The sequence below is a fragment of the Dichotomopilus funicola genome (genome assembly GCF_033296635.1).
Source record: "Dichotomopilus funicola strain CBS 141.50 unplaced genomic scaffold C8A04scaffold_68, whole genome shotgun sequence".
NCBI classification, from domain to species: Eukaryota; Fungi; Ascomycota; class Sordariomycetes; order Sordariales; family Chaetomiaceae; genus Dichotomopilus; species Dichotomopilus funicola.
In genome coordinates, this window is record NW_026944089.1 from 117324 (window position 1) to 136195 (window position 18872).

Sequence of the window (18872 nt, forward strand, 5' to 3'; positions counted from 1 at the left end):
ACCCCCGTTTTCTTCTTTTTCTGGAATACTTAGATAGCAAGGGCGAAGAAGGGTCAGTTTCTGGCGGTCGACATGGAGAGAGAGAGGATGCTGGTTCGAAGCACCGTCCGCAGACAAGAGGGAAGGGGCTCATGCTCGGGTTATTATTTGGGTGCATTGAAACGGCTCCCATACAGTGCACAGTACATTCTTCGCTTTAGATATACCCCTTGAATAGATACCGTTGCTTCCTTACTGTTGGCTACTCATGGGATTGTGGCGGTGATGTGCCGGAATGAGTAGAAGATAGGGGTCCATGAGTGTCGTTCAAAGGCACTAAACTGTAAAACAGACATGACTACACGGATAAACGCAGACAAGGGACTGGCAAGATGAACGTTAAAGCTTTTCTACATTTTTGTGTACAAGGGCTTCTATCATGGAATCGCGCCACGCTCATAGCAAATTTCTCAACCCGGAACCTGCCACTCGGTAGGCTCTTGGGTATAAACTCGATTTTCCGTAACTCCTTCCAATGATACTAACACACTTGCAAGAAGTTCGTTCCATCAGTTGGTGCTAGGCAGGTCGTGGCGGTGCTGGTTTCCTGTTTCCAAGGGAATCCCAACCGTTTCCTCCTCACTTCAGAGGTCTGCTGAAGGTTGATGAGGAAAGAGAGGAACGCAAAATGCACATCTAAGTACGCTCTTCGCCCTCCCCTCCTTAACCGTGGCGGTACGAGAATAGCATATCGGGCTCTTAGGGCCCGAAATACTCGTATTCTTGTTCCACCACCCCGCCATCCCTAGCCCGGCCGTTGTGCCCACACGCTTCATATCTACGAGCGGGGCGAGAGCTTGTTCAAGAGGCCAGCGCCAGCCGACTTGGCCTTGGCCTTGTCGTTGTCAAAGATGGTCTGGAGGCTCTTCCAGACCTGCCCGGGAGCCTGGGCGGCGTCAATGGCCTGCCAGATGCCGGTCTTGCGGTAGTAGTCGACAACGGGGGCGGTTTGCTTGTGGTAAGTGGCCAGGCGCTTCTTGAGGGCCTCGGCGTTGTCGTCGCTGCGCTGAATGAGCGGCTCGCCGGTGATGTCGTCGGTCATGGCCTTCTTGGGCGGGTTGAAGGTGGTGTGGTAGCTACGGCCACTGGCCGGGTGGACGAGACGGCCGGTAATGCGGGAGACGAGCAGTTGATCATCGATCTTCAACTCGACGGCGTGCTGCAGCTGCTGGTTTCGCTCGCGCAGCATCTTGTCAAGGCCCTCGGCCTGCGGAACGGTGCGAGGGAAGCCATCAAGGATGAAGCTGTATGGCGGGGTGGTTGACACGTGTTAGCGCATGTCATAGGCGAGCCATTGTAGCACGTCAATTGTTGAGAAGCAGCAAACATACCCGCCCTTGCATTCCTTGTTGTTATCTAGCTCCTCCTTAATCATGCCAATGACAATGTCATCACTGACAAGGCCGCCTGCCTCCATGATCTTCTTAGCTTCCCGGCCGAGCGTGGTCTTCTTGGCGACCTGGGAGCGCAGCATGTCACCGGTGGCCTAGTTGTCGCAAGCATAGGGCGTTAGCAGCTGACACCCTTTTGTTTTTCTTTTTTTCGGCAATATCTCATGTGACCAGAAGGCCGGCAGGCCAATTGACATACCAGGTGACAGCAGTTGAACTTCTCCTTGATTTTGGGGGCCTGTGTCCCCTTGCCTGGCGTCTGTGAGCGAGTGTAACCAAAAATGTGCGCCTTTTCCCCGTGGGGCTCAACACTTTGACATACCAGCACCGGGAGGGCCGATGAGAATCATGCGAATCTCCTCGGCCGTCTTCTTCTGGCTGCCGCCGACCTGCCTGGTCTCCAGCGCCCGCACCCGACCGTCGAGGGTCGAGATGATGCCCTCGAGGCGCTTGATCTCGTCGTCGAGGTAGCCCATCTTGTCCGGTATCGGCTAGAACTCGAGAGCTGTTGCGTGATGCGGGATGAGGGAAAAGGAAACAGGACGAAAGTCGACGTCGCGAGAAGACGGGGCGGAGCTGGACCGAGAAGGGTGGAGCGCGCAATTGACCACACGTCCGCTAGGGAGTGGAGAGAAGAGGTTGTCACGTTGTGCTGCAAGAGAAGCCGACGAAAGAGGTTCCCGTTCCAGGCAGGACCCCCCAAATTTTGATGGGATCGGGCGGTTTCGGTACGTACCTTACAGCTTACCAGACGCCACTAGTGGGGGGAAAAGCGCCGAGGTGCAGTGGGCATTCGGTTCCGCCACCCGCCCGGTTTCTTCCAAGCACAAGTTCCCGAGAGAATGTCTTTTCGAGGCCATTCCTATCACATTTCAACTTGCTTCTTCGAATACTAGCCAGTTCCCCGGAACCCATTGAACCATCCGAATATTCAGCATCAGATGAACTCCTAAAGCCAAGTCCCTGCTTCTGCACGGCCTGCATTGCACCTCCCGCTTTCCAGAACTGCATCCCACACAGGCACAGTTCAATGCGGACCCACCTTCCATTGCAGCTTCCCGTCGCCCGTCAACGCCACGAATCAAGAAGCTCCCCAAAGCCGAGCGGCAAATCGGATGAATTGGCCGCTTGTCTGGACTCTCGTATCCACAACATCCGGCGGTCGGCCCTGTCGCTCGTTGTTTTGCAACATGTCGCTTGTTCTTTGGTCCGGTCGCCTAGCTATGTTGTTGAAGTACGTAGTAAGATTTGTTGTTCGGTGTAAGTCGGAGCGTCGCAGGCCCGAGCTCTACGTTAATTAACTTGGTTGTTGTAATACTGCTGGTGTAATTACATCCCTATCCGTCCTTTGGTTTCCAAAACGGATAACGTTCGAAGAATATACCCATCTTGCCTCGCTTACAGTTGCCTCAACATCTTTGAGAAGGCCAATAAAACGTGAAAGCAAAATGGTTTTCGAGGTTCCCATCCAAGACGGTTTGGCAGGATAAACAATGTATTATATTAACGCCATCGGAACGCGAAACCCTGCTATGCAAGCCCGTATCCCTGTGCTGAACCCTTTAAGAAGAACGCCATAACGATACTCAGACGACATTAAACCCCAATAACACCCTAAAACACCTAATTCAAGACTTGACGGTTCCCGGAACACTCTCGGTCTCATCCCCCCAAAGCTCCTTGCTTTCCTGCTCGACCGCCCGCATGGCAATCGCCACATCCTCCAGCTTTGCAACCACATCCAGTACGCCTTGGTTTACCCTCTGAAAATATCGATCATTTGCCTCCCGCCTCTTTCTCGCTAGCAGGAGGTCCACCTCAGTTTCCTCTTCCATATTCTTCCCCTGGCCGCCAGCACCAGCGGTTGCAAGCCCACTGCTCCCAGGCCTTGCACTCCCTGTCCCAGCCGTGCTCTTCCCCATCCCACCCGCCCCGGCATCCGTGGCCACGCTTTTCCCTTCCGAGATCCCCCCAGCACCAGCACCAAGACCAAACCCAAGACCATCACCCCCGCCGTTCCCCGTAGTCTCCATCGCCTCATCCGCTTCACTCCGCGCCCACGCCTGTGCCAGCGCAATCTGCGCCGCCCGCAGCTCGTCCAGCTTGCGTTCGTGATCCGGGCTGAACACGCTGTTGACCGTCGTGGTGGCTCCGCCTCCGGCGCTCCCAGAGTTGTTCTTGCTGTTACTGCCGGTACCGTTCGCAGTTAACTCCACCGCCTCTAGCGTCGCTTGCATCTCCGCCCACAACGCATCGGTGCGGTCCGTCGTGCGTGTGGATTCACGGCTGCGGAAGGAAGGCGGGTGAGTGCCATGGGGCCCAAGACCGGAAAGAGGTGGGAGGTGGATGTTGAGGGGACTTGTGGTGCTGCTGTGGTCGGGCGCGGCGTTGGGAGTGGGACTCGTCAAAGAGCTATATGTGGCGGGTGAAGCGAATGCGGATGTGGATGAACCACCGGCGGTGGTCGCGGTGAGTTGGTGGGCGCGGCTGCTAGGACGGCCAGCTTGGGGGGAGCCATTTGAGGCGAAGAGTGGACTAAACAGCGTTTGCGGCGGATCGCCGAGTTTGCCTTTCCCTTTTATTCCGTTGGACATATTTAGACCATTGTTTGTGGTTAATCGATGTGATGATTTGATGAGCTGAGGAGGGATGAAGGTGGTGGAACTAAGAGGTGCTTAGCTAACCCTAACCCGAGAGAGTTAGAACAACAAACGGAACGACATACATTACCACGACCAAAAATACAACGCCCGTATTACCTCATGGCGGCGGTAAAGGGATCGTGCACTGTGCTTGATGATTACCTAGCCTCCTGGCTTCCTAGCTGGTCAATTCGGCACACAAACGGTCTAAATTAATCACTGCCCGCATTTTAAGCGGCTGTTATACGGATAGAATCGTAACTTCGAGATCGATTGGATATGTTGAAGTGGATATGCATTAAAAGAGTTGCATAATTCCTTAAGCGGGTGTGATCGGGACCCAATCAAAGCCTCAGCTGCGCCACAGATGTGGGCCATCTTGCCCAATTGGGAGGCTAGGGTTTTCTCGCCCTACTGCGAAACTCGCTGCCCGCCGAAAAATCGGGATTCTGCGAAGCGAACTTCCAGATCACGAACCGCACCCAGAACCCGCGATCATCAACAAGTCGGTACGTAGCACCCCACGCTCCCTGATATCACGACGGAATTCACGATCTGGATCGACGTCAACCCCTTCGACCAGTCATCTCTCTAACGTCGTCATTCAACAGCCAAAATGTCCGGTGGAAAGCCTCGTGGTCTCAACGCGGCCCGCAAGCTGCGCAACAACCGCCGTGAGCAGCGGTGGGCCGATCTTGCGTACAAGAAGCGTGCTCTCGGCACTGCTTTCAAGTCCAGGTGCGCAATAACCGACGAAAATGACGTTGGGGTGGATGGTTGGAAAGACGACAATAGTGCTGACATTGGTGTAGCCCCTTCGGTGGTTCGTCCCACGCCAAGGGCATCGTCCTCGAGAAGGTCGGCGTCGAAGCCAAGCAGCCCAACTCCGTACGTCGAAAATCCCGCTCGAATCCACGCTTGGATCTCGCCTCTCGAATCTCCCAACGATACAATGACTAACTGGTGGGAATACAGGCTATTCGCAAGTGTGTGAGGGTTCAGCTTATCAAGAACGGCAAGAAGGTCACTGCTTTCGGTACGAACCCCCGCCCTCCCCGCAAATCGCGACGGCGAATCTTAGAATAGGCTGTTGGGTCTTGGTCAAATGAGGCAGACGCTAATTACGATTTTCTAGTTCCCAACGATGGTTGCCTGAACTTCGTCGACGAGAACGACGAGGTCCTCCTCGCCGGTTTCGGTCGCAAGGGCAAGGCGAAGGGTGATATTCCCGGTGTGCGTTTCAAGGGTTAGTACCATTGTCCCTCTTATTGTCCCCTGAACGTTCACTGACCGCCCCCCAGTCGTCAAGGTTTCCGGTGTCGGTCTCCTCGCTCTATGGAAGGAGAAGAAGGAGAAGCCGAGATCATAAATATTGGGCGTGTGGAAAATGGCATCGGTTCGGCATGAGGAGTCTTTGCGGGCTTTTTACATTGGCATTCCACCAGGTTGGGGAATCTGGGCACCTACGGTAGACATGGTCTGAAAAATCAAAGAGATCATCAAGCCGAAACAACAGCAGGCCCCGCATGTTCGGGGAATGGCGTCATGTAATGATGATTTCTTAGGCGCTGGCCTTTGGCCCGGGACCGGCTTCGAACTGGAACAAGTTTTTATGATACATCGAGTCTATCCCACAAAGCCTCCCAGACAGCTCCCCCGCAATAGTACCTCACGCCGACTCTTCTATATCGTCCTTTTCCGACTGAGCGGACTGTACAAGATAATCAGCCGTCAACCCCATGGTAATGACACCACCTGTGATCCAGCACCCGTTGACGAACCACCACCAACAGTCCTTGACACTCTTGAGATTGACCCTCTTGATCATCACCACCAACGTCACTAGCGCACCGCCGCAGCTTCCAATGAAGAATGCCGGCCCAGCGCCAGTCGCGATCCCGGCCCCAGCCAGCAGTGCCACCTGTGTAAGTGCCAGCCCAGTGAGCACCTGCTTCGTTTCCTTATCGTGCTTGAGCGCAATGCTCTTAATACCAGCCTTGACGTCGTCTTTTATGTCCATGTGCGCATAGATCATATCATACAACACCGTCCACGCCACATTCGACGTGTACAACAGTGCAGCCGCCGCTTGCGCAGCCCCATTGCTCAACAAATCAATCCCCAACGCAGGGAATCCCATGATCGCGCCCCACGAAAATGTCAACCCCAGCACAAACTGCGGGTAGTACGTGACCCGCTTCGCCAGCGGGTACGACGCAACAAACAGCAAACTCGGCGTCGCATAGAAGAAGCACGAAGTCGGGAACTGCAGCAAGATGGCCAGCCCCGTCAGCAGCTGCGCGCCCGTGAACACAAGCCCCTGGAACGGCGTCACGGCGCCCCGCGCGATGGGCCGCAGTCGTGTGCGTGCCACGTGTGGGTCAAGGTTGCGGTCCCAGAGGTCGTTGATCGTGCAGCCCGCTCCGCGCATAACGACGGCGCCAGCGAGGAAGAGCAGTGAGGTGCCGAGCACGGTGAGGGGCGAGGTCACAGGGGTCGCGAGGGGTGCCGCGAGGAGGGTGGAGAAGATGCAGGGGAAGAAGAGGTAGTAGGACCCCGTTGGTTTGTCTAGGCGGATGAGTTCGGCGTAGGGTACCCATGAGGCCGGGAGTATAGAGAGGAGGCCGGTCTGCGGAGGGGTGTAGGGTGGTGGTGTGACCGGCACTGGGGTTGGCGTTGGTGATGGTGTTGTGGTAGCCACGGAAAGGAGTTTGGAGGTGGTGTGGTAGGCGATGAGAGTACGTTGGGATGGGGTGTAAGGACCCAGCGCAAGATGTCGGGGTTCTGAAAGACCTTGACATGTGCGAGTCGACGGTCCTAAGTTCATCCATGGTTTGTGGGATCTCGCAAGTTGACTGAGGCCGCGTCGAAGCGGCAACCTCGGAAATATTCGACAGCTCATTATGGGGATATGCTAATGCATGTGTTAGTTAAGGTGAGTGTAAAATTGATTTCTATCTAGTCTTTTGAGTGACCTTTTGAGTGACCTTTTGAGTGACTAAGGAACAACAAAAATAAAAAAAAACTAATAAAACCACAAACCATTTGCGATGCAAAACTAACCTCAAGTCTAGTTTAGTTTGTAATTTTCTGACACCTGCTAATATGTGGGAATGGAAACCAATTGTGATAGAACACAAATCCTACAAGGTCAAAAGCCAATACTTAATCCAAAGAAACCAAATTGACGGGATAGAATCGTTATCCGAGGTGGTAGGGGTGTTTCCGCTGCAAGACGAATTCACATGTTCCTAGCAGTGAAGAAAATCAGCCTCATACAAGAAGTCAAGGTTGGGCCCACAAAATTTCCTACAGCTCACATATTCTTCGCATCCCATTGGCTAGCCTTGTTCAAGCTGTGCATGCATGCAGTCACTTTGGCCAATTCCCCGCCAGGTTGAGCGAGACGCGCTTCTTCCACTCTTAAACTAGTGTATCGCGTTTCTCGCACACGCTTAGATCTTCGCATCGCAACCTCACAACATGCAACAATGTTGCTCACACCATAGCATTCCATCCCGACACCTAACGGTGTCCGTTTTGTCCTCGAACTCCCGAAAACCTTAATAATCATCCGAGTCCGCGACCGCCAAAATGCCGGCAGCGCAGCACCCCCAAGCCAAATTTGATCCGATTCCTCCAGATCTGGACCTACACTCGCTAGTGGAAAGGACACCGAATTTCCATTGGGTTTTGCGCATCTCAGCGGCTCAGATTCGCAACATCGGACCGCAGGAATTCGAACGACTAGTTTTCCTCCATGTCATCCACGGAGGCAAGCCCCTCGTCATCGAGAAATGGAACGACCAGTTGCCCAAGTCGCTCTTCAGCGCAACGTGGTTGGAATCCACCTACAACAAAAAACGTGCGCATTCTCCTCGTCCTGAAAGTTGTGCATCTGTCTGACTAATGATGATCAGGTGAGAATGTTCGCGACATTGTCGGCCAAACCGACATTCCGATGACCTTGGGCCACTACCTCCGATCGATGAAAACGCTCGGAGACCGATGGACGCCGTACAACTTCCGCGATGAACGACGCCAGCGCCTTTACATGAAAGACATCGACTGTCCCGCGGAATGGCAGACATACCTCCAAAAGGTCATCCCTCCGAATTTGTTTTACATGAACGGCAACATCGACGAACGATTGAGCAAAGGAGGCGGTGATGAGGATATGTTCCAGGAAGGACACTCGGCGGCCCCCGCTGGCGATTTGATGAGCAGCCTTCCCGAGGAGATGCGCGCACAGAACCTGATGTGCTACATCGGTCATGAGGGAACCTACACTCCGGCGCATCGAGAAATGTGCGCTAGTTTGGGTCAGAACATCATGGTGGATGCGTCTGGTTCAAAAAACGGGGAGCTCCCGGGAAGCTCGATCTGGTTCATGACCGAGACCAAGGACCGTGAAGTGGTTAGGGAATACTTTTTGTCCATGCTCGGCCACGACATAGAGATCGAGAAGCACTTTGCTCAGGTCAACGCCTGGAAGAAGGCGACGTTCCCGGTGTACGTTGTGGAGCAGAAGGTCGGGGATTTCATCCTCGTTCCACCACTAGCCCCTCATCAAGTCTGGAACCGTGGCACTCGGACAATCAAGGTTGCGTGGAATCGGACAACGGTCGAGACCCTTGGGATGGCATTGCAAGAAGCCCTCCCAAAGGCCAGGCTCGTCTGCCGTGACGAGCAGTACAAGAACAAGGCGATTATTTTTTACACCCTTGACAAGTACTACAAAGAGATGGCGGGCATGGAGAAGACGGTCGATATTGGTTTCCTCGGGTTCGGGCAGGACTCGCCCAAGAACTCCACCCGAATGAAGCAGATGGCAGCTGATTTCAAGTCACTTTTCCTGTTGTTCACCAAAGTGCTCGTGGACGAAATGTTTGCGACAAAGGAGAAGGAGGTCGACTACATCGAGTTCGAGTCCAACGTCACCTGCTCGTACTGCCGAGCGAACATTTTCAACCGCTTTCTTACCTGCAAGCACTGCGTCCGCCAGTTGGTCGGTGGGGATGAGGATACGTATGACATTTGCATGGAATGTTACGCCATGGGCCGCTCTTGTTTCTGTGTCTCGAACCTCAGCTGGTGCGAGCAATGGCGTTGGTCGGAGCTCGTTGACCGCTACGAGACCTGGCGGGCGCTGATCATCAAGAACGACGGGTTCATCAACTTTGATACCTCTCCTCTTCCGTTGGAGCTGGCCAGAAGGAAGTTTGGTAAAAAGCCGGTCGCGCAGATCTGCCAGGAGCAACTCCGTAAGCGCCCATGGAATGACATTGCCCAGGTAAAACCGGCACCCGAACCCGTGGAGTCCGATGTCGAGGTTGATGACAACGGCCACCCAGTGAAAAAGAAGCGGAAGAGAAAGGCGAAGAAGGGCGACGTCCACCGGTGCCACGTCTGTTCGCACAAGGACTACCACTACAAGTTGGCGTTCTGCACAAACCCCGGCTGCAACGATGCGTATTGCTACGGTGTGCTCTACCGAGCCTTCGACATGATGCCCCAGGTCGTGATGCAAAATGAACATTGGCTGTGCCCCAAATGTCTCAAGATTTGCAACTGCGCGGCCTGTCGCCGAGCCGGGAACGGGGTCCCTTATATCCCCAAAAACACGCTCCTGGGGCACGATACTCGTCGTATCGCCGACGACCGCAGCGTTGAGAGCTTAGTCGATTTCCGAGTCCACAATCTGACGTGGCTCAAGAGCGTTGGCGACGAGAGTCGAAGCTTGTCGAGCAAACGGATGCAGCGACTCCAACAAGCAGCTGAGGCGGAGAAGGCCAAGGAGTCAGGACTTGCCGACCAGGTTCCCGTCCTGCCCGATAGCCAACTGGCAGAATCGCTCCAGGCCACCGTGCAAGAATCTACTAATGGATATGCCCAGCAGGATCGGGGGAATGGTCCAGCTGGCCCTGGGGCAGCGCCGATGGGAGAATATGTCGTGCCGCCGAACGAAGCCAACGGCGATCACCAGAACGGCGACCGGGCGGCTCCGGTGGAGACGCACAGCGTGTTACCGCCCGGCGCCGAAGATCAGTCATCATATCCAGATCCGTCCGGTCTTGGTCGCGAACGCATGCTCGGCATGGGCTATTACGAGCAAGACGACACGCCGGACAAGATTCTCTTCGACCCCTATCAAATGCCCTCAGTCGATACCGTGCCGGTGTTGGATGATGAGCCCGAGATGTCGGAGTATCTCAAGAAACAACTCCGGATTGCGAAGCGAAGAGCTCGCCGGGAAGACGACGATGACCCCGATTTCCGAGGGCCTCGTCATCGCAAGAGGTCTAAACCAAACCCAGCTACTCAGCATGACGCACAAGAAGTTGCATTGTCCAATATGGACCCTGCCTTGTTTGGCGGCGACGAGACCATGACCAATGGTCCCGCTGAAGGCGCTGCTGGTGCTGTTCAACCCGAAACGGATGAGACGCAACCAACAGCTGAAGCCTCCGACGCAAATCCTACTGAGCCACCGGAGGACGGGGAGCAACGGGGGCAACGTGAGTACTCACCGAATCGTCCGGCTCTGCGTCACGCGCGACCTAGGGTTTCGTGCGTGATTGACGAGAACGGCGAAGAGGAGTTCAACGACATCGTCGTTAAACGCGCCTCGCTGCCCCTTGAGCCTCCTCAGCCTCCCCAAAACATTACCCAACACAACACTGAGGACGCCAACCAAGACCCGCTCGACCTCGCTTCTGCTGCTATCTTCTCAACAACAACAGCAACGGGAGGCTCCGCAGACGCAGCCGAAGAATCCAGCCCACCGGCAGAACCCACTCGGAAGCGAGGCCGGCCGCGGCGATCGGAGGTTGCCGAAGCTGAGAGTGCGAGCCCGAAGCCGGTTTCAGATAATCTCAAGAGAGGCCCAGGGCGGCCCCGAGGCAAGCCAACGCGGGGACGGCCGTCGCGCGGAAGACCACGGGGCCGCCCCCCGGGCCGACTGAGGAAAGAGAGTGAGGACAGCGAAGAAGAAGATGCCGATCTGGATGCCCAGCTCGCTCGGCAACTCGACGGTTCCAATGAAGAGGGTGAGGCTATTGACAACGAGTCAGATTCACGCGATGCCCAGGCACCGCCGGCTGCCCCTAAGCGACGCGGCCGTCCGCCTCGCAACCGACAGCCCGAGACCGCGACAACAAATGCGGCCGTGGAGTTACCTTCCCAGCCTCTTTTGTCCATGACCGAAAAGATGCGGCGCAAGGACAAGAAGTTCCGGATTGGTCAGCGCAACAGTTCAGGTGCCGTTAAGCCCGCAACTCCAACTCGCGCTGGTGAAAGTGCGGGCGAGGCTAGTGCGGTGGAAGACGGATCTGCTGCCCAAACCCCCTTAGCGCAAACGGAGACGAGCGCCCAACAACCGGCAAAGAGAGGACGAGGCCGGCCGAGACGATCCGCTGCTCCCGAGGAGATTAACAACGAAGAAGACAAAGAATTCGACCCGACCGCGGAGGAAGAAGCTGTGTCGGAGGGCGCTCGAAGCCCCTCGCCAGCGCCCGCTCCTCCCGCTCCATTTGCTGTAATGGACGAAGGCACTCCAATTGCTGCAATGGATGAAGAGCATCAACCAGCTCCGGATACAGAGATGGCAGATTTGCCGCCGAATCCACCAGCAGCTCCGTCTCCGGCTCAGGATAAGGCTCGCTCGCCATCTCCCGTCACAGCGCCAGAAGCTGAAGCGGAGCCAGAGCTTCCTGCAAACTCTGAGCCTTCGCCACCCGCCGAACCTCCACCAGTCGAGCCCTCAGCCCCCGCTGAACCCTCACCCTCGCCTTCCCCAGAAGCCGAGCCCGACTTTACATCCGCAGCTTCGCAGGCCCTAGAACCCTCGCCATCTCCCGAGCCCTCGCCTCCCCCGTCGCCGCCGCGTGCTCCCGCCGGTCCGACGATTGTTAGGCTCCTTGACTCCGACGAGGACGAGGAGTATCACGATTTTGCCAGTGACGCGGGGAGTGCTTCTCCGTCCGAGTCCGTGGGATATGACAACGAAGACGGGGATAACAATGACGCCAGTGAGCATAGCGAGGGTGGTATCGGCGGAGGTTTGACAGGTGCGGTAGAGCCCAGTGATTCCGACTCGGGCTCGGACAGTGATGATGATATACCTGCTACCCGGCCCAGTGTGGCGAGTCGAGGCCGGGGGTCGGGCATGCGGGGACGCGGGGGTCTGACGAGCGGAAGGGGAGCTACGATTGGGCGTGGTAGAGGCAGAGGCAGAGGTCGGGGCCGCGGCCGGGGTAGGGGAGCATGATTTGGTTCACCTATGAGTGGGCGTTGATTTATTGATATCCATTTTGCGACCGGAGTACGGTAGTGTAAGGTATTGAAGGAGAGAGTTTGAGCATCTCCCATGGATTTGCAAGGCCCCTTTAGCTCGGCTCATCTGTTAGTCTTGATTTACAAACTTCTAGGGTTTAACAACCGGGCGGTGGCAACGGGAACCGTGCTGAGTACACCCCGATAGCAATCGCCATGTCTGTTGGCTACCAATTGATAAGTTTCTGTAACGCCCTTTGTCTGCATTCCTGCCTGTATTTAACTACCGACGAAATGACACAATGAACCCATCAGACAGACGGTCGTCTCAGGTCCACAACTAATATATACAATGCGTCCCCCACCTCCCAAAGCCTCGTGCCTCGAGGCAGTTTTTTTCCGATGACAACAAAAAAAGCCCAGTCTTACAACCCAGCAACTAGCCCAATGATAACCCCCCCTTCTTACAACCCATCCCGCATACTCGTCCCCTTCTTACTCGTCTCCTCCGCCCGTCCCTTCGTCTGCTCCTGCAGCCTCTTCATAGCCGCCTCGCTCGCCTCCTCAGGCGCCATTCGGTCCGCCTTCACGCTCTCCTCGCTCACCGACGCCAGCTCGGGCTTCCAATGGCCTTGGCCCTTTTTCTGCTTGGAGAGGGAGTCTTGTTTATGGTGCTCGTAGTTTGAGGCGTTGGGGTCGGCTGTGGGTTGGGGGTTAGTTATTGGTGTGGTTTGGGGGAGGGAGGAGGGAAAAAAAAAGGGGGAGGGGGCGTACAGGAGGCGGATTCTTTGAGGAGGAGACGGGGGGTTTGGGAGATGGTTCTGCGCGTGGCGGTTTGGGTGAGGATGGAGGGGCGGAGGGCCTTGGAGGCGGAGTTGAGGAGTGAGCGGGCAGACATTGTGTGGTTGTCGAAGAAGTTGTTTTTGTTCGTGGTATTGAGAAAGGAGGTATAGTAGTGATGGATGTTGGTTTGTTAGTGGCGGTGGTGGTTTAGATCCCAATTGGCAGTATTTTTGTCAATTGATGGATTGGAAAGTTTGACTTCTACAGGCCCGAGTAGGATATAAAATTCTTAAGTTGTCATTGTCAATGGAAGCAAGATATTATGGCAACTTTTCTGTCAAGTGGAGGGGTTGACACCAGGTCGGAACGGATGATGACGTCACTGTTGCAGACGACGCACTTCTGCGGGTCGCCTCGGTTACCAGCAAACGCGGTGGATGAGCGTCGCAGCGAGAAATGTAGAGGGGAGTCAATTTTGTCAGGTTCTGTTCCATTCCAGCGGCTTCATCTCTCGAACATCTGCCATGAGGTAGCTTGGCAAGCTTGGTTACACCTTTGGGCCTGACGGAACTCGAGTTGAACAAACGAGCAGATCCCCGCTTGGAGAGCGAGTCAAGTGGTTACGAGACGAGAGCAAGCGTGCCTCTCTATCCGTACCACTCCGTGCTAATATTTGGACTCTCTAATCCAGTCATCCAATTAGGTACTGCGAGTTCATGTAAATTTCGACCCGAGTTGGCCGCAACATTGAGCCTGGCAACTGTGATATCTCCGAGGCAAGCGCGGTTGAGTTATTTGCGGGGCATTTAGGGGAGGGAGCCAGGTTTCACAGGCGAAATGCCGAGCTCGGGCACTTTTCACGGGGTTTGGAGGGGCGGTTGTAAAATTGCGCGTCAAGCTCATCTCTCTTCGTCGTCGGCGCAAATTCCGCTCATTTTAGAAAATGTCCGCCGAGAATCTCCGAAAGGTCCGGCGACAGTTTGGATTCGAAAGCCGGAAACACCGAAGAGGCCACCGACCCCACCCGTCATTTGCTTCCGGAATTGTATGTAATTACACGCCGAGACTTCGAGAACGATACGGAGCTTTCGAAAAAGCCAGGGGGGTTGTTGACGGCCAAGGCCACCCTGAAGGGTCAGCCGGCAGTTTCGCCTTGCCTGCGGCCTCCGGCAGCTGAACCGCTCATCGACCAGGGTCTCCGTCATCTTGTTGCAGCCCCTTCTCTTCCTTCCCCCGCCTTTTCGGCCCTGTTCGTCGAACTGGGGCGGCATGACGATGCGCCCGCCGCACTGACTCGGCGAAGCTCTTGCAGTCATCTGGGGAAGAAGCAAAAAAGGCAGCAGGGGAGAAGAGCTTGATGAGGCTCCATGCATCTTGGTGGCGTTGAAGAGGAGGCTGAGGGAAGAAGAAAACCTAGCTCGTTCAGCAGACCAGTAGACCTTGGGGCGAATCGCCATGAAAACCTCCCCACTTCTCTTCCAACCCGGAGTTGAGCTGTGAGTGGGTGTTGCCTTGAGGCGTAGAATGAGGATATTTGGGATTCAATTGTTCACATTGGGCGCACCTAGCGGAAGCCGACTTTGTTCGCACACACTTGTTCGCTCTCTGTTCAAAGAGCGGTGTGTGTGGGAGTGTGACCTCCCTCTCCCGCCGCATTCCATCTCTTCCCACTTCCGTCGGATCTCATTGGCTACGAAGAGTTGCTCCCGCACAGAGTGATGCAGTGGCTACCATATGGCTCATGCATGATGGGACCAAGTAACTCTCAAGGTATTGGCCAGAAGGTTTCTTCCTGAAAATGACGTGAAGACTAACGGGAAGAAAAAAAGACGAAAATAAAGGAGGATGGGAGGAGGAGAAGAATGGGAGGAAGAAAATGGAAGATCGGCTGGTATTTTTCCTTTTTGGGGGTTTTTTTTGGGGGGGGGACTCCACGGCAACCCGAAGGTTTGGGAGTTGAACTCTGGAAAATGGTATCTTGACATGTAAACCAAGCTAGAATCTATCCTCGATAAACCACCCTCGGTAGGCATCCCAACGCACAGAAATTGAACCAAGACAGTGGCCACCTCGTCACTCCGAGTTCTACCAACTGGTGGCGTCCGGCAATCACGGGACTCGAAGATATGAGCTTATGGATGAGCAGTGGCAAAAGGAATGCGACGATAAAATTCAATCGCGAGATCCTACCACGTGTAGTAGATTCACGGCCTCAGCGGTGCTCTTCCGCACTGTGGGAATGTGCAACTTTCGATGAGACGAGGCCGTGACTTCAATTGTTGCGCTGCCTCGAGCTGCCTGCTTGGCTAACCACCTGACCAATGACTGCATGGCTCCCATGACTCGGTGCTATCAAGCGAAAAAGGCACAGTTTTCGCTTCAGCCGGGAACATCGTTGTGGCACTTGTGGATCGTTTGTCTTCAGAAGGTGACTGTCACCTGAAGATAGGTTGACAGCCGTCAGAGGGCCGGCGCCTGTAAGTGTGTTGGGGGATTGATTGTTGGCTGCATCTCGGTACTTTTGACAGTGGTGATCGGTTCTGAACCGCCCAATGCGAGGTGTCTCGGGTTTCTTGCCAACGTGCATTGATCTGGGACGGTCTTGTGGTTTTCAAAACTACCTGGCGCGCCGTGAAGTGTATTTCCCCCTCTTCTCGAAACACTCGGTTCCAGCTCTTGGGGAAGCAGGCAGATTTCCAGGGCAAGGCGTGCCGGGTGTCAACGTTTCAACCCCTCGAAAACAGCCCCTCTCTCCTGTCCTTCTGGTTCCCCTGCAGCATCCGCGGGACGACCTGACTAGCGAAGCCCAGATTCGGTTAAGATGATGGCCCCGTTCCATCGAGGCTCTCCCCAAGCGACTGGTTATTTGTGCCAATCCCGCTGTTGACCGAGCTATTTTAGTCAAGTAGACGAAGTACTGGCCCCACTTCAGGCATGAAGGCATACACTACCCGGAGTTGTTGACAACCTCCTCCGACTCCCTTTTCGGCCTTGCCCTTCGGAAAAGAGCTACAAAGGAAGGTTTGATTGGTATGCAGAACCGTCGGCGGGTCTCCGACGGCATGGATTTTGCATCGGATGACGGGCGGGAGGACGCGATGGTGGACTGCCGAGCGAGCCACGATGGTAACACTCTGCATTCCATCGTCATCCCACCTCACTCAAGCACCTGTCTCGGAAGAGTGGGGGTTGTTCCGGTTTTCCCGTTTTGGTGACAGCTTCGATCCGCATCGACAAGGCGACCCCGGGATACGATGTAGTGTATCGGAGACTCCCTGCTGTTTGTTTTGTTTAGTGTAGAGTAGCCGATCAGATAAGGCACTAGCAATACTACTGCTGGTAACAGTACCAGGGCCATCCCCTTTCGAGATCGTGATCGTTTGAGGAAACAAGCACGTAACACAATATTGGCATGCCAGCTGCACCACTCAAGATACGCCCAGGCGGACCCGAAATATCATTAAAGAAGCATATACAGGCTCTTTTTGTTCAACCGCAGCAAGATTTCATACTTTTACGTGACAAGACGCCTTGAAGGCCCAAGGGGCCCCACGGCAGGATCGCCGTGATGGCCGGGTTATAGGCGGTCTTGAGCATGTCATGGTCAGCCTTGCAATGCACGCCCCACCGAAGCACAAGGTACTATGTATATCCGTACGAAGTATAACTGCTGCCATCCTCTAGCCTCCTGGACACTCCGGGGGACGTCTAAATCTACCACGATTATCTGCTCCGTCCTGTCGGTCTCCAGATCACCGTTATCCATCTGCTAGCTCGCATTGACGATCCAACTGCCGGGCTAACAGGTGGCCAAGACCTAAGTGTGCACGGTCTCAATATTATCAACGTCGAAGGTTGGATATTCCATTGTACAATAATGAATACCAGGTATTAACCCGAAGGAATTTAAATAAAGGGTTGACTAAGCACTACGTAGAGGTAATTGTGTTCCGTTGGGCCATAGCACTGAGAAAGCGTCCCATTCGGGGGTCGTTTGCTTATATGTAGGTCGGTAGACCTGCTTTCTTCCTTCATTTGAGTGTTGTCCCAGATCCCTAGCCGAAAACGCCGCGAACTCATCGAGAAAATGCAAGAATATTGGAAAATCCGTCACTCGGCACACTCTTGAAGTTGCCCGAAAGTGTTCTCGCCCGAGTAAGTAATGTAAAGGAACCTGCGTAAAAGAATGGTCGTGTTAGTCGGTCTTGTGCACAACAACACTTTGCCGCGTGAGAGGGTAGATTCCGCAGAATCCCTGGGGAAAGTACTCACCCGTCTTCATCCTTGTGCTCCTCGTAAATGCTGCTCATGAGGGCGGCAGTAGGCGGCAGGACCTCGTCAACGAAGATGAAGATGGCCTTCTCCGGGGAGAGCTTGATTCGCTTACGGATCACGTAAACGAACTGGCCCACGGTGAGATCTGCCGGGACAAGGTACTTCTTCTTATCGATGGTCGCAATGTCACTCTTCTCGACTTTCTCGCAGATGACCTGGAGGGCACATATATGCGTTAGCGCTGCTGACTAGAATATCTTGATGGCTTGGGTGGACGAGGCATGAAGGCAAACAACCGGGTGGGCGGCACGGCGGGGTTCGCCGGGGCCGCTGCCGACGGCCTGTCCTCACCGCCCTTATACAACTCAGTCGACTTACAGGAATGCGGTCGGAGTACTTCTGGCGGATGCGTTCGGCCTCAGCCTTGCGCTTCTCGAAGGGGTGCTCGTCCTTAAACTTGCTGCGCATTTTGACGGTTGTGAAGGGTTATCGTGCTGGTGGACTAAGAAATGCGATGCGGAGCGCTGTATTCTCGATGATGCCTGCAAACAAGGGAGGGGCTGCGTGTCAGCGGCGGAGACTCATTCATTCAGAGTATGTGTATTGAAATGCCATCGGCGCGGCGGCGCTCGCAAGCAAGGTGATGGATGGTGAGCGTACCGTCTTTGAAGAGGAAGCTGGTGGGTTTATGGTTGTTGGGGAAGAGGTTGACGTCGGGCGGAGGTTGCGTAGGCTGGAGCCTTGATAAACGCTTGGGCGGTTGGTGGAGGCGGGGCTGGCCCGATGACTGAATGGGGAGGGAGGTACCCCAGTACCTGGCCGGTTTAGGTTTAGCGTGCTTGGGGCCGCCATGAATCAGACGGGGAAATGTTCACATGGGCTGTGCGGGAGGACTCAGCTGCTGCTCTTGTTCACCAGGCTCAGATCCGTGGGCAAAATGGTCGTTTACCTCGATGCTGCTCAAGAGCGTCTCTGACGTGTCTCCAGGCTAAAATTACCTATACACGTCTCTGACCTCTTCTTGAAATGGAGCTGCTGGTGCAAGATTGAGAACGTGACTTTGTCATCCGACCCCTTCAATAGAAACACCAAGAAGACCTACCTCACTGCGCTCACCTAATCACACTTGCGCCCAACAGATGTTACACAACCAGAAACACAATACACTACTATGATATTCCACCCTCAAACAGCGATAAAGTGGAGATTTTCGATTCATTCCGGGGATACTTGCGTCGACCACTTCTCTTGATACCCACTTTTATCCAAGATACGACGCCCGCCCTCTTTCTGATATTGAAGAACACGATTAGCCACCACGTAGGAATCTTTCCTGCGATCTCAAGCTTGAGTTTTGCCCCCTTCCAGGCCTGTCAGCTGAGCCACTACTAATCAGAAGGTATTTTCCTGCTCAGGTTCCTTCCTGACGCGGCTCTCAACCTCAAAAAAGGCGCACAAATTGATCTTG

The 18872-nt window shown here is 54.7% G+C and overlaps 7 protein-coding genes across 7 annotated transcripts; 2 read left to right on the forward strand and 5 right to left on the reverse strand.

Annotated features, from left to right (window-relative positions):
- Positions 1 to 817: 817 nt before the first annotated feature.
- On the reverse strand, positions 818 to 1906 carry C8A04DRAFT_14533 (adenylate kinase; the record flags this gene model as incomplete). Its single annotated transcript, XM_062778138.1, has 4 exons — positions 818 to 1283; positions 1371 to 1525; positions 1630 to 1682; positions 1753 to 1906. 4 exons carry the CDS (start codon positions 1904 to 1906, stop codon positions 818 to 820), a joined length of 828 nt encoding a protein of 275 aa, XP_062634276.1.
- A 1152-nt stretch (positions 1907 to 3058) lies between these two features.
- C8A04DRAFT_14558 (uncharacterized protein) lies at positions 3059 to 4024 on the reverse strand (the record flags this gene model as incomplete). Its single annotated transcript, XM_062778148.1, has 1 exon — positions 3059 to 4024. One exon carries the CDS (start codon positions 4022 to 4024, stop codon positions 3059 to 3061), a length of 966 nt encoding a protein of 321 aa, XP_062634277.1.
- Positions 4025 to 4688: 664 nt separating this feature from the next.
- Positions 4689 to 5441, forward strand: C8A04DRAFT_31569 (ribosomal protein S12/S23; the record flags this gene model as incomplete). The annotated part of the gene is made up of 5 exons (XM_062781794.1): positions 4689 to 4810; positions 4885 to 4960; positions 5048 to 5108; positions 5208 to 5318; positions 5374 to 5441. 5 exons carry the CDS (start codon positions 4689 to 4691, stop codon positions 5439 to 5441), a joined length of 438 nt encoding a protein of 145 aa, XP_062634278.1.
- A 300-nt stretch (positions 5442 to 5741) lies between these two features.
- Positions 5742 to 6974, reverse strand: C8A04DRAFT_14522 (UbiA prenyltransferase family-domain-containing protein; the record flags this gene model as incomplete). Its single annotated transcript, XM_062778133.1, has 1 exon — positions 5742 to 6974. One exon carries the CDS (start codon positions 6972 to 6974, stop codon positions 5742 to 5744), a length of 1233 nt encoding a protein of 410 aa, XP_062634279.1.
- A 692-nt stretch (positions 6975 to 7666) lies between these two features.
- Positions 7667 to 12341, forward strand: C8A04DRAFT_14524 (uncharacterized protein; the record flags this gene model as incomplete). The annotated part of the gene is made up of 3 exons (XM_062778134.1): positions 7667 to 7937; positions 7993 to 11825; positions 11880 to 12341. 3 exons carry the CDS (start codon positions 7667 to 7669, stop codon positions 12339 to 12341), a joined length of 4566 nt encoding a protein of 1521 aa, XP_062634280.1.
- Positions 12342 to 12810: 469 nt separating this feature from the next.
- On the reverse strand, positions 12811 to 13244 carry C8A04DRAFT_14556 (uncharacterized protein; the record flags this gene model as incomplete). The annotated part of the gene is made up of 2 exons (XM_062778147.1): positions 12811 to 13046; positions 13121 to 13244. 2 exons carry the CDS (start codon positions 13242 to 13244, stop codon positions 12811 to 12813), a joined length of 360 nt encoding a protein of 119 aa, XP_062634281.1.
- A 3995-nt stretch (positions 13245 to 17239) lies between these two features.
- On the reverse strand, positions 17240 to 17872 carry C8A04DRAFT_31573 (autophagy-like protein 8; the record flags this gene model as incomplete). The annotated part of the gene is made up of 3 exons (XM_062781795.1): positions 17240 to 17303; positions 17402 to 17619; positions 17783 to 17872. The coding sequence occupies 3 exons, from the start codon at positions 17870 to 17872 to the stop codon at positions 17240 to 17242; spliced, it is 372 nt and encodes a 123-aa protein (XP_062634282.1).
- Between the last annotated feature and the right edge of the window lie 1000 nt (positions 17873 to 18872).